Here is a 13,236-nt window from a genome sequence, read left to right as displayed (position 1 = left end):
GAAAGGCAATTAATATCTGTGACACTGAGTAAATTCTAGTAGACGGTACACAGAATAAACTATTCTCTGACTTAATTTTCTTGACAGAAATGTTAGAAGAATCTAATGTAGATTTTAACTACTTGAATTACGAGTGATTTTCATTACAATATACGTAATAATAATAATATTTCAAATCAGATCTTATTTTTCTTTACTTACAGAAATCATCCAAACTATGGTATTGAGACAAAAAACGTTTTCTAACACACTAACTTTAATAACAAGATCTGATATCTGCAGTACCCATTACATTTCTACATTTAAATGTTTGAAATTTTTGAAATAATCATTTTATCGGTTCAAGTTTTCTCTTGGTCTTGTTTATTCTAGTGTGGTCTACTCTTCTTAGATCATCACTTTTCATCAAGTATGTACATAAAAGTTAGTAGACTATGGTCTATCGTCGTTATAATGTGATTACAAATAGTTTATCCAATCTATGATTGATTGACTTAACTAAAATGATTAAAATTAAAATTCTGATCAACTGATTTGATTGAGTTATTTTCCAATTATTTTGAGATGGTTACTAAGTTACAAAAAAGACAGTTTGATTTTGTTACAATAATTGAAAAAAGAATTAAGGAGATATGACCAAACTGGATAATTCAGTTGAATCTTTTTATCTATATTATATATTTAAATTTTTATGAATTTTTACTGCATTTCTATTCAAATAATTTAGATCTAAATGATAACAATATAGTACAGTGGTTTGTAATTTTCAACTAATCATAGCTAACACTAATTTTTTTTTTATTGATATCTTGGCTATTTTAATCGACGAAGTTTTTAAACAACTACTGTAAATTTTATCTAAATTCAATAGAGTATAAGAGAAATAACTTAAAAACATCATTCAGACTTTTATTCCTAGTTGACCAATTTAACTAGTAATGATGCTTGGAAGTTGACTTGAACACTTCAAGGTTTTAAAAAGAAGTTATAACGTTGCATGTTGTTATGTACATTCTTTTTAATGATTTGATAATTCAAATACATATTAGGTATCTATATAAAACACCATAAAAAACTGTTGTATTATTCACTGTCTAATTCTTATACTGAAATGTAGGCTTCATATACACGAGCCCAAATGGCTACACGAGCGAGAAGACAGTTCTGATTACCTAAACAAATCGGAGATCTATGTAAACTAATTCATACAATTACTTTCATTCCTTAGAAAATCAAGCTACCTTTAGCATATGTTTCATTCCTTAGAAATCTTAGTCGTTTCTTGGCCAACTGCGTGCACTTAACATTTGATTGGCACAATGCATTACCTTTTCTTCCTGATAATAGGTCTGACATTTCGGATCACGGTGTAAAATTTAAGGTTGGGTTACATCAAAAACTTCTTTTTATAATTACTGAGAAGCTTACTGGTGTGTGTTAGTCATCACTTACCTTAATCAGAGAGACGACATTTTAGTTGATTAAATAATTTCATACATCTAATCTATTGGATTACTAAAAGCAGGAGATATTTCAAAAACTAATCACTTAATCTGAATTGCTTCCTTTAATTTATTTGGAAAGTGTAAAAATATCACGATTTACTAAATGCTATGCCCCCCTCACTCTACTACATATGATCAAAAACGAGGAACCATTACAATTCCTACGACGTGAAGTTGGAACACAAAAATTGGTACAACTGAAGATTTATTCACCCCAAAAACAGAATGACCCTAGTCCAAAATACACTCTTTTACATATTGATTCATAAACTCATTTGATTATTAATTGGAAAAAAGTTACGTATATGAAATTAGTATGAAAATAGCATGTTACATGTCACGTTAAAAATAATTCACGTTAATTTAATACAGAGAATACCTATACCTTGAATAAACATCCAACTGAAACAAATCAATGTTAAACTGAATAAATTGTGTGTGCATCCATGATCCCGCCTCGAGAGATTCGAACCCAGGACCTACCAGTCTCGCGCTAGAGCGCTTAACCACTAGACCACTGAGATGGCCGGCATCCGATGGTCTTAATGTCTAACTTCAACCAATCCACGAAGTTGAGCAACCGTTTACCAATTGTCTTCAGTGAGTTGATAACTCACGACAGACGTGGTTGAATTCCACTTGTCCCTGCTTCTCACTAGAACTCCAGGAAATATCTCTTGAAGTCTCATGATTTCAACTATGAAAATACTGAAATCTCCACAAAACCCCTTCTGAATAAAATATCACATAGAAAAGAAAACAAATATAGCCTTATATAATCATCATATTGATTTAAAAAGGGAAGTGATGTTAATGAAGAGCCAATAATGAGTCAAAAATGTAATTTTGCTTTTTCATCCCATAAGTATCACTAAATAAAACAAATTCATTGTTCAATTTCAGATCTTTCCATTAGCTTCATAGTTCACAAAAAGTCATTATTGTTATCACTACATTTTTGAATAACTTTGAATGGATTTTTATATAGATGTGGTCAGCCAAGGTGAGGAAGGAAATACTACAATATAAATAATGAAATACTATTTCATCGCATCGATAACCATCGGTTTCAGTTCTAATTGAATAGGATCCTGAACTAATCTTTTCATACTATTTTTTATATATGTATGTATACACTGAATGAATTGATTATTTGATCTATTTTATAATTTTAGGGTGATGGATGCAAAGATTGCTGTCAACTATGTTTCTGTAATGGTTGTATAGCATGCCAAATGCATTATGAAGCACAACAAATTGGAGTGATAGAAAAGAAAACCTGTTCAGATGCATGTAATCATTGTTGTGTATGTTATCGATAAACAAAATAGATTGAAGAACAACTTATAAACTCACAAGTAGATATGTACTAAATAAACACTTTACCGCATTTTATGAATATCAGTTGTCAAAGGTGAATCCCATAGCTATAATGTATACATACATTTATAATTGTTTTATAAACTTTATGGTAAGCATAAATTGTGCAAAACCCTTTCTTATGATCCATTACAAAAAATAAACAATTTACAAGATAAAAAGTTATTTATTTCTATCTACTGAACATTGAAAGTTCCCAGCTGATGTATTGTTTTATGGAATAATTAATTATTTTTATATATACTTGAAATCATGAGTCAATTGAAGTTAGACCACCATGGAAAACCTGGAAACACTGGACGGCCGTTTCGTCGTATTGTGGGACTCCTCAGCAATGCGCACCCATGATCCCGCCTCGGGAGATTCGAACCCAAGACCTACCAGTCTCGTTCCAGAGCACTTGACCACTAGACCACTGAGCCGGCATCCAACGGTATTAATGTCTAACTTCAACCAATCCACGAAGTTGAGCAACCATTTCACTAATGTCTTCAGTGAGTTGATATCTCCCAACAGACCTGGTTGAGCACTACTGTTTACTGTTTCTCACTAGAACTCCAGGAAATACCTCATGGAACCAGTCACTAGTGAGCATATGATAAATTAATTATTTGTAATAAATTTGCTTGAATTGTTCTAGTCTAAAATTGGTCGGTTCATGATTTCAGTAAAACTTAACAATTTCCGCAACCCTATACATACAAATGGATTTCAAGTAGAGTTATATTAGTAAAATATGGACATCAGATTCAAAACATTTCACTTAATAACTTTGCCTTTTTAATATATTCTTGACAACTGATTGGTAGTTGCCTGAAATCTTTTTGAACTAACTTCATACTAATTAACCGGCTTAGAGTAGTTGGATTACCCTCATATTATAAAACTTAAGAAAACAATTAGCGTTGCTTTATTTAATAAAACAGTGACCTTTGAATAGCCTCTAAATCTCTTACAGTTTGACTAGAATAATGAACCAGAAAGTAAAGTTATATTTCAGTTCATTCACTATCAGTCACTAAAGGAATTAGATCGATAATGAATGAAAAATTTTAGAAATCGATAAACGATAGAAATGTGGTATACTATTTTTTTTCGAAGAAATGAGCTTTATCATAAGGTGATATCAACTTGAGAAACATTGGAAACTATAGAGCAATAAGTAGCCAACTAATACTAGATTAAAAAGAAAACAATCCTTAAACAGCACAAAAATTTTCACAAAACCGCTTTAGTTTTGTTGTGCTTGCAAGCTTTATTAAAAGAATTCCAAAACAACTCTAAGGTAAAATGTTATTACTTACGATTAAACATAACAGAATAGATAGTCCTCTTCCTATAAACATTAATTAGACATTCACAGACTAAACTTAACAATCTCAATATCCAGTCAATATTGGTCCACAATTCATGGGACAAAAGGAATAAGGAGGATCGATTTGAAGGATAAATTGTACAAGTTTACGTAATGAAAAATATCCAATTTATATAACGAGATCAAAATGTGACAATAGTGTAGGTAACTGCTTTTCTATTGATTCACTATGAATTATGTCCGGTATGACAAGTGTAAACCCTCATTCAGTGTGATGTTATTTCAGATTAGTATTCTCTTATCAATTCAGTGTGCATTTCACTCAATACAACAGACGTGACAATTGTATTCTTTGTAATGATTTCTAGTGAACTTTGTGTGTTTTTTTAAAGTAGCTTTATGTATTTCTTTCGTCTATATATGATATTTATCAACTGATCATCAAGTGTAGATGAGTGTACTAAAGATTAATGATGATATATTTTCAGGAGTCAACAAATTTTTATATGGGCTAGTCTTCTGTGTTCTTGCCTTAAGTTAGATAATTACAGTAGTTTTCAATTATAAAGTATAAGTAGTAGGATGGCAGATACAACACTCATTCATACATCAATACCAAAAAAATCTTGATTATGATCATAAAAGTAAATATACTCTCTGTTATATCGCGTGAGTGCGTGCGTGCCCTGGTTGACATATGAAGTTATAAGACCGCCTATCAGAGAGAAGTGAATTTATTGACCACCCATTGATACACAAAAGTCGTATGAGCAGTCTTAAGTACTTATCAGTCCTGCTTTCTGCCTAGCCCAGCCAGTTAAGTCCAGAACACCAATAACAGCCTCGGCAATATGAATCATTATTCACAAACATACTGGGTTTAAATACCAATCAAACTGACCATATCGTACCATAAAATAGAAAATAACATTTGTACAATATTTAGCCAAAAGTGACTGTGAATAGGGGGAACAGTAATCAATAGACTGGGGATAACTGAGGAATGGGAAATCGTATAATAATAGTCTATAGGTCAAAATAAAGCTCATAACAAAAGGAACATAAATATGAATAATTAAGTTACTTAGCAATTATACAATAGGAAATATGCATATTACATTGGTCCATAAATAGTCCTCCAAAGTTACCATTCACAATTCTCCACGAGATACAACACTCTCCTAAAATGTTTAAACAGAAATGTAATTGCTTTCACTAGTAATCAAACTTCTGCGAACTATTACGTAACATAAATGATAAATGAAATTTATGACATGAACAAAATAAACAATATTAGTTATCATGTGAATTAATGATAATTAATAAATTTATAGATTATGGAACAGATGACAAATTGATGACTTCATCATAAGTAATTCTAATAATTTTGGTGCGCCAAAAATAAAATAACATTGACAAATTCATATGATATGAATATAACCATGAATAGATAGATATTCGATCACCTTATAATGTGGTTTATATGACAGGAACGAAATTCATTTGCTTATATCATAAGATGATATCAGGCAATAACATAGTGGTTTATATATTCAACATAAAATGGTGTATTGTATATTGGATATATAAATGAGAGGTATCTTTTGAAAAAGAAACCTATAATGAAACTACATAGAATAATGTTAACTGTTAAGTTTAAAGATAATCTAAACCATTGAATTATAACTATGCTAAGTAAAGTATTCTAGAATATTAGCTATATTTCCATTAGGTAGCTTCAAAGACATCAATAATTTGATTGTCTTGAAAGTAGAATGTGTAGATATTAATTCATATAATTATTGATAAATCAGTTTTATCAGAAGGGGGTTTTGTTGAGATTTTAGTAATTTTTTATATGGCCGTCCAGTGCTTCCAGATTTTCCATGGTGGTCTAGCTTCAAATGACTCACGCTTTCAACTATGAAAATACTAAATCTCCTCAAAACCCCTTCTGATAATTTTTTATAGTTGAGATCATGAGTCAATTGAGTCAAATCTCGCAAGGCGGGATCGTGGATGCGCACTGCTGAGGAGTCCCACAATAGGACGAAACGGCTGTTCAGTGCTTCCAGGTTTTACCATGGTTGTCTAGCTTCAATTGACTCATGATCTCAACTATAAAAAATCAGTTTAAAAAAAATATTAACTATCTCCAGTTAATTGAAAGGGAAATGTAGAATAATATGATAAGGTATAATTCTTTAAATGTCTGTTATTCGAAGCATCAAATTCGAAATTCAATCTGTAGAACATTGAATGACATTACTTCATAGTCTATAATTTCTTTCAACTTCATTCGCCATACGACATATTCAACTGTGTTTTTTTCTTTAAAACATATCAGGTTATTAACAGATTATTAAACTTGTTGCTCAACAGTATTGTTGATTGATAGTTTTTGAGTAAACGCTATGACATGAATGAATATAATATGAATGATGCGAACATAAAACTTATATAGGTAGGCCAGTTTTTTAGAAGAAAATCCACTTTAAGAAGAATTATTCATGAGTATACTATACATAATGTAGTCTGATCTTTATTTTAAGCGTATTTCAAACAATATTCGAGAATAAGTAGATCATAATTCAAAATAAATTGAGATATTTATATATGAATTATCTAGTTTATTGTATATTCAAAAGACGAAAGATTGGTTTAATAGAAAGTTTCCTTTCCGGTAAATTCTTTCTCAATGCTGATCAATCGCAAATATATACTCTTTTCAAAGTGATAAACAATAATGGGTTTTCATAGTCTGAATCACGAAATGATGTTAGCTAGACCACCACTGAAAGCCTAAAAGCACTGAATAGTCATTTAATCCTTGTACGTAACTCCTCAGTGGTGCACATTCACGATATCACGTGAACCTCAAACTGTCAGTCTCGCGTTTGAACGTTTAAACTCCTACACTAATTATTTGGCACTCAATGGTCTACATGTCTAACTTCAATCAATTCATGATATTGCACAATCTTCATCTGTTGTATGTAGTGGATAACTGTATCATACCCGACATGGCTGAACTCTAGTGGTCACAGTTCCTCACTAGAACTACATAATGCGACGAAACGGTCAATCAGTGCAACAATCTCCATAAATCCCCCTATACTAAGTTTGTTAATAATGATAGTGAAAATATACTGAAGTCGGTAGTAAGGGTGAAAAACTAACAAATACATAACAGTTTTAGTTTTATCAGCAAACAGATAATTCAGTAGTCAAGAATTTTAATATTTATCACGATGATAGATGTAAGTTAATAATTGTGAAAGCGGTTGTGTAATATTATGAGACAACATATTGAAGTTGAAACGAAATGAAATCAGAAAGAACATACAAACAGACTTTTTGTGCCTAAATGAGTGTATTCCGTTTATTCGTTATGCAAAACCAAATACTACTTTCATGTATATCACCTGCTATTTATTTATATGCGTGATCCTTACGGTAAAACATAGTATTATATTAATTTTTAAAAAGCTCTCACTTATGTTCAATATTCTCAATATCCATTTTTACTAATTTTTTGGATTATAATAAGAACTTTTTGTGTTCAAATAACCTAGTGTAAGGACTATTTCATTTGTAAAAGTTTGGATATTCCGGCTAATGATGTTAAGGTCCGAAGTTAACCAGTCATGCTAGGCAGATTGCTTCAATACTGAGATTAGAGCAAGAGCTAGGAGATTTAAACTTTAAAAATAAAATATAATTCGTCTCTGTTTCACAGGCTTGAGGCCTTTTTGAATTAATGACTCAGTGGATAAAGCATTGGAGGTTTGAAGTGAAAAACACTGGGTTCGGATCTTGGTGTGAACATCAACACCGAAATCCAGGCAGATCGAAATAATAAGTCCCAAGTAGGATTGAATGAGCAGCCTAGACATCATTGCTAGCTTGTAGTATCAGTTTATATGTTCAGCCCATATACTTTATTCTAGCTACTGGCCAAGCCAATTCACCCATATATTATGAGTCATATTTTGATCTTGTTAATTATTCACTTATTAACCTCGACTATATTTTTATATGAGCGCATATGTATGCACACTTCGTATCTTATTCATCATATGTCTGTCATTCATTTTTGTCTGACTATAAGTGTTGATTAACGCTTGCTTAAAATGAGTTGGCTTCCCCGCCATTTCCAATACGCATTATTTTCGCTTCACTCTCGAGTTGGCTTCCCAGCCATCTCCACAATGCATCATCTTTGCTTCACTCGCTTACACTTGCTCCTGTGCTCACAACTTTCTGGTCTGCATCAGTTATCAATAAAAATGTAGTTGCCGCTTCTCTTTGCCTTCTGATATTATACACCGTTAAGATTGGTATAATGACGGTTATCAAAGTAAACTATTATTGAAGCACGGCACTACAAGCTAATGTCAAACTCTGCGTAACATAAAGAAATTGTATGGTCATGTAAAATATACTTCTAGTCAGCTAGCAATTCCTGCTTACCTTAAACCAACGACACTAATTTAGAAGTGAACTTTTGCTTTTCTTTAATAGGTTTAAATAATTGAAGTCAATTTTAACATAAAGGTTTGAACATATCATTCATACAGAGATCGGGATTTACTAAGGAGCAGTGTCTATTACTTTCAATGGAATTTATACTTCAGAAATACAATTAGAGACGTTAGCAAAAGACTGTTTGGGTTCTAACAAGATTTTGGTAGGGTCAAAATGATTACATTAATTAAGGACTTAGCTGTCATCTGTTTGTCAGTAACTACTTCAATGAAAACATATATATATATATATATATATATGTCTCAACCAAGTTTTATTGTACTCTTACTGTTACGTATTGACACCAGCTGAAAATATTGAATACATACGTAAACTTTCAACTAAGTGAATACACAAATTGAGATTTAAAAAATAATCAGATGACTACACGTGCTAGTGTACTGTAAAATATTAGAAATTTTGGATGTATATATTGTGAAATAATTCTACAGGTTATAAATGTAACGACGCTATTCGAAATAAAGTTTGAGACTCTCAAACTTAACTGAGAACATATATTAACACAACTAAATTGGAATGCAGTAACCAGCATTTACAAATTCGGTTATTTTACGACGAGTATGATCACATTACAAAGAATTAGATCGATCATATTCACACTACTAAAGCATTCAGAAGGTATATAGAGGACGTGAGAACAAAGAGAGGGGTTGAAGTAGCTTCAGGCCACCACCTGGTGGTTGCCAAAATGAAACTAAAGATAAGGAAATACTGGACAACTGGAGAAACAGCATTACTAAGGTTCAATACAGCCTTCATTCAAGATACTGACAAACTCAACCGATTCAAGATATCTCTCAACAACAGGTTCCAAGCGTTACAGGGTCTACTGAAAGAAGAAACTAATTTGGAGGACAACTGGAAATGGATTAAAGAGACATTAACTTCAACGTTTTAGCAGCTTCTGGGCCGCAAAACGAATCATCGTAATGAATGGATCTCCGTCGAAACCCTGGACAAGATTCAATAAATGAAGGACAGCTAGATAGCAATTTACAACAGTCAAACATGAGCAGAGAAAATCAAGTCACAAGCTGAGTACACAAAAGCAAACAGGCAAGTGAAGAGGAGCGTTAAAGCCGATAAGCAGAACAATCGACAGAGGAAAGAGGTGCAAGAGAAGGAAATATGAAACAACTATATGATACAACGAAGAAACTAGCAGGGAGATAAAGTAAACCGGATAGACCCGTCAAAGACTAAGAAGGAAGGAAAATCACCGAGATTCAAGAACAGAGGAATATATGGGTAGAATACATTGAGGAACTCTTGAATAGATCAGCTCCACTGAATCCACCGGACATTGAAGCAGCATATAGACCCTCTTACAGGTATCACTCCGCTAACAATCGAAGAGGTCAGCATGATCATCAGACAAATCAAGAGTAGGAAAGCAGCAAGACCTGAAAACACTGAAGTCAGACATATAGGCATTGCAAACATGCTCCATGTTCTGCTCAGAAAGATTTGGGAGGAAGACTAAGTACTGACAAACCGGAAGAATGATACCTCATCAAGATAGTAAATTAAAGGAAATTGGACCACGTGTGAGAACTACATAGACATCACACTACTATCGGTACCAAGAAAAGGTTTTCAACAGAGTTTTGTTGATCTGAATGAATGGCTCTACAGACATAGAGCTTTGAGATTAACGAGAAGGATTGGATAAGGATCGATCGTGTATCGACCAAACTGTGATACTACGGTTGATTGTTCAGCAGTCAGCTAAATGGAACCCAAAACTATATCGACTTCCTCGACTGTGAGAAAACATCTGACAGATTGGATAGGAGAATCTTGTGGAATGTCCTTCGAGACTATAGAGTACTTGAGAAGATCGTCAACATTACACTAAACTCTCACGACGAACCAAATTGCACAGTCGTGTATGAAGGACAGCTGACAGGTGTATTCCAAGTGAAGACCAGAGTCAGGTAAAGCTGCTTACTCTCTCCCTTGCACTTTTGACTGGTGGTCTATTGGACTATGAAGACCTCTAATTCTGAGGAGAAACACAGAATACAATGAACATCTTGAATGCAACTAGATGATTTGGACTTTGTAAATGATGTGGCTCTTTTATCCCATACACATCAACAAATGCATGTAAAGACAGTCAGTGTAGCAACAGCCTCATCATCACCGATCTTATCATTAGTAACTATATGAATATTGTTTAGTTGAGGTAATTACTGGAAATAATTTTCTCTGAAAATAGTTTTCATCTAAGTTAATAAAAATCTGAATTATGAACTTTATGAAATAATTTAGAAATGAAGATTAAGTGTTGAGTCATCTAGAAGCTTTTGTCTGAGTGCTGATGAAAAGTCTTAAATTAACATGAAACAACTATCCAGTACTACTAGGTTTTTGATTGTTTTCAAAATAACTTCTTTTGATGATGTAAAGTATCTGACAACTGGATTTCTTTCTATAACCACCCAACTAAACAAATAATTAACTGATTACATTACATTTTAGACAAATCTGGCTTAAACTAACGGGAAGTGATATAATAACATTCAATCTATTATCCTCGCTAAATCGTGCCTTTTATCTCTGTTAAAACGGAAACAGTTTCAATCTAACAATTAACATTTAGTATTGAAAATTACTTATATATAAATCATATTCTTCAGAAGAAAATTAGGTAGATACAGAACTATTTTGCCCGTAAATGATCATTTATGGATAAACGGATTATGAAATAATGACAACAAAAACAATAAGCACTACCTTTTGTTCAACGTTTATTGGATCCAGCCTATCTAACCATAAAACTTAACCTTATTACTATTTCTAATAAAACATTGAAAATTCTAACATAATATAAATAATGTCTGTTGAAATTCCTAAGCATGTATATACAAAACTTGGTAATTATTTCGAAAATTTGTACCAGACAATATGGTTAATCTTCGATATTAGAAAACAAAATCCCGACTAAAATAAATTTAACTAGTTTAAATTCATTTAGTATTGTTTGTTTGAATCTTCCTATCGATGTGTTAGGACTGTAACTGGTCAGTCTCTAATTGGCAGATGTGCATACTGTGCATATTGCCTCGATGTAGCTTTTATTCACAAGCATTGTAAGCAAAGATGGATAGTGACTAGCAGTGGAATCCAGGACGCGCGTTTCGTCCTATTTGGGACTCGTCAGCTGGATGTACCTGCATCTCAGAGTTGATGTTCACTCTGGGACTCGAACCCAGTACCTTTCGCTTCAAACGCCAAATATAATTAGTGTTCTAAAACTCGTATTCAAAAGTAATCAATATGAAGGGTTTACTCGTTCGATTAATGATCCCCTTCTAACTGAGAAAGTAAGTATTATATCTTTGCTAGTGATCTATGAACATAACCACAACATTTTTCGAAAAGTATTCTAATCTCTTAGTCGAATTAATCTTTGATTATTTTACAATAGGGGATTTGTGAAGATTTAAACTTTTATTGTTTTATTTGTGGACCACTGTCTTTAGTCATTTGGTTAGTTTTAAATAAGGTGCATTTTACTATAGTTGTTAAATAATCAACTTGATACTTCTGAAACATTCCACAATTATGAATTAACCAATGTTAGTTTATCTGGTTTAAATTCAATATTGCTACAGATCTGTCAGCTAGATCTCTTATCAAAGAAAAATTGAAAGATACCAAATGCTTCTTAAAGTGTACAACTACAATACATCTTAACTGTAATAACTTATTACTTACCCAGTCAGTGGTTACCATATTTAAATCTTACTTTGGAATGAAAAGTGTTTCATTATTTATTAAAATTAAAACACGAAGTTCAGCGATGGGATCTAATTCCTAACGGAATTAGTACTTTAACATTTTCATATATATATATGATTGTACAGCTTGATAATAAATTCGTTGAAAAGAGATCCCTTCGCTGAACTTCGTGTTTTAATTTCATTATTTATGTTTTTCGTTACTCAATATGCGCTAAGTGCGTTAAGTGTAACAGACAGTACATATCTTCAATGTATAGAGGTTTCTAAATATAAATAAATAATTTTGTACTTTCTGATAGTACTAGAAAACTAACAAAGGTGTGCCAAAGTAGTGGATTGATCCAGTTATCAATTTTATGCAATGTCTTAATGAGATAATAAAGAAATCTAAATTGTTCTAAACTTAAATTGTAAAACATTATCGATCGAATTCTCCGACAATCACTGATCATGTGGTTTTTAACGTTTAATTTGATGAATCTAATCAATCATATTTATTTCTTTACTACTTACTATTTAGCTGAAACAATTAGTTTAATAATGAAACACTCAATTATTAATTATTTGTTAATAGTGATAGGTGATTTTGTTTAAACATAAAGATATTTAGTTTTTACAATATTAGTAGAAAATTTCCAACAATGTCCTGACCATTTCATTCACTTCACTAATCATTTCAATGAGCAAACAATTCATAAATTGATAATTTTGTCTTCTATTATATTATTAAAGTTGAATA

At 32.0% G+C, this 13,236-nt stretch overlaps 1 protein-coding gene across 1 annotated transcript; it reads left to right on the top strand.

Moving 5' to 3' along the window:
• Positions 1–89: 89 nt before the first annotated feature.
• On the top strand, positions 90–2,827 carry Smp_169600 (hypothetical protein; the record flags this gene model as incomplete). Its single annotated transcript, XM_018797101.1, has 3 exons — positions 90–107; positions 1,229–1,381; positions 2,681–2,827. 3 exons carry the CDS (start codon positions 90–92, stop codon positions 2,825–2,827), a joined length of 318 nt encoding a protein of 105 aa, XP_018652176.1.
• Positions 2,828–13,236: the final 10,409 nt, after the last annotated feature.

Source organism: Schistosoma mansoni, chromosome 4 (assembly GCF_000237925.1).
Source record: "Schistosoma mansoni strain Puerto Rico chromosome 4, complete genome".
NCBI classification, from domain to species: domain Eukaryota; kingdom Metazoa; phylum Platyhelminthes; class Trematoda; order Strigeidida; family Schistosomatidae; genus Schistosoma; species Schistosoma mansoni.
The sequence above is the reverse complement of the archived record's forward strand: the minus strand, read 5'-3'. Positions and strand labels throughout refer to the sequence as shown.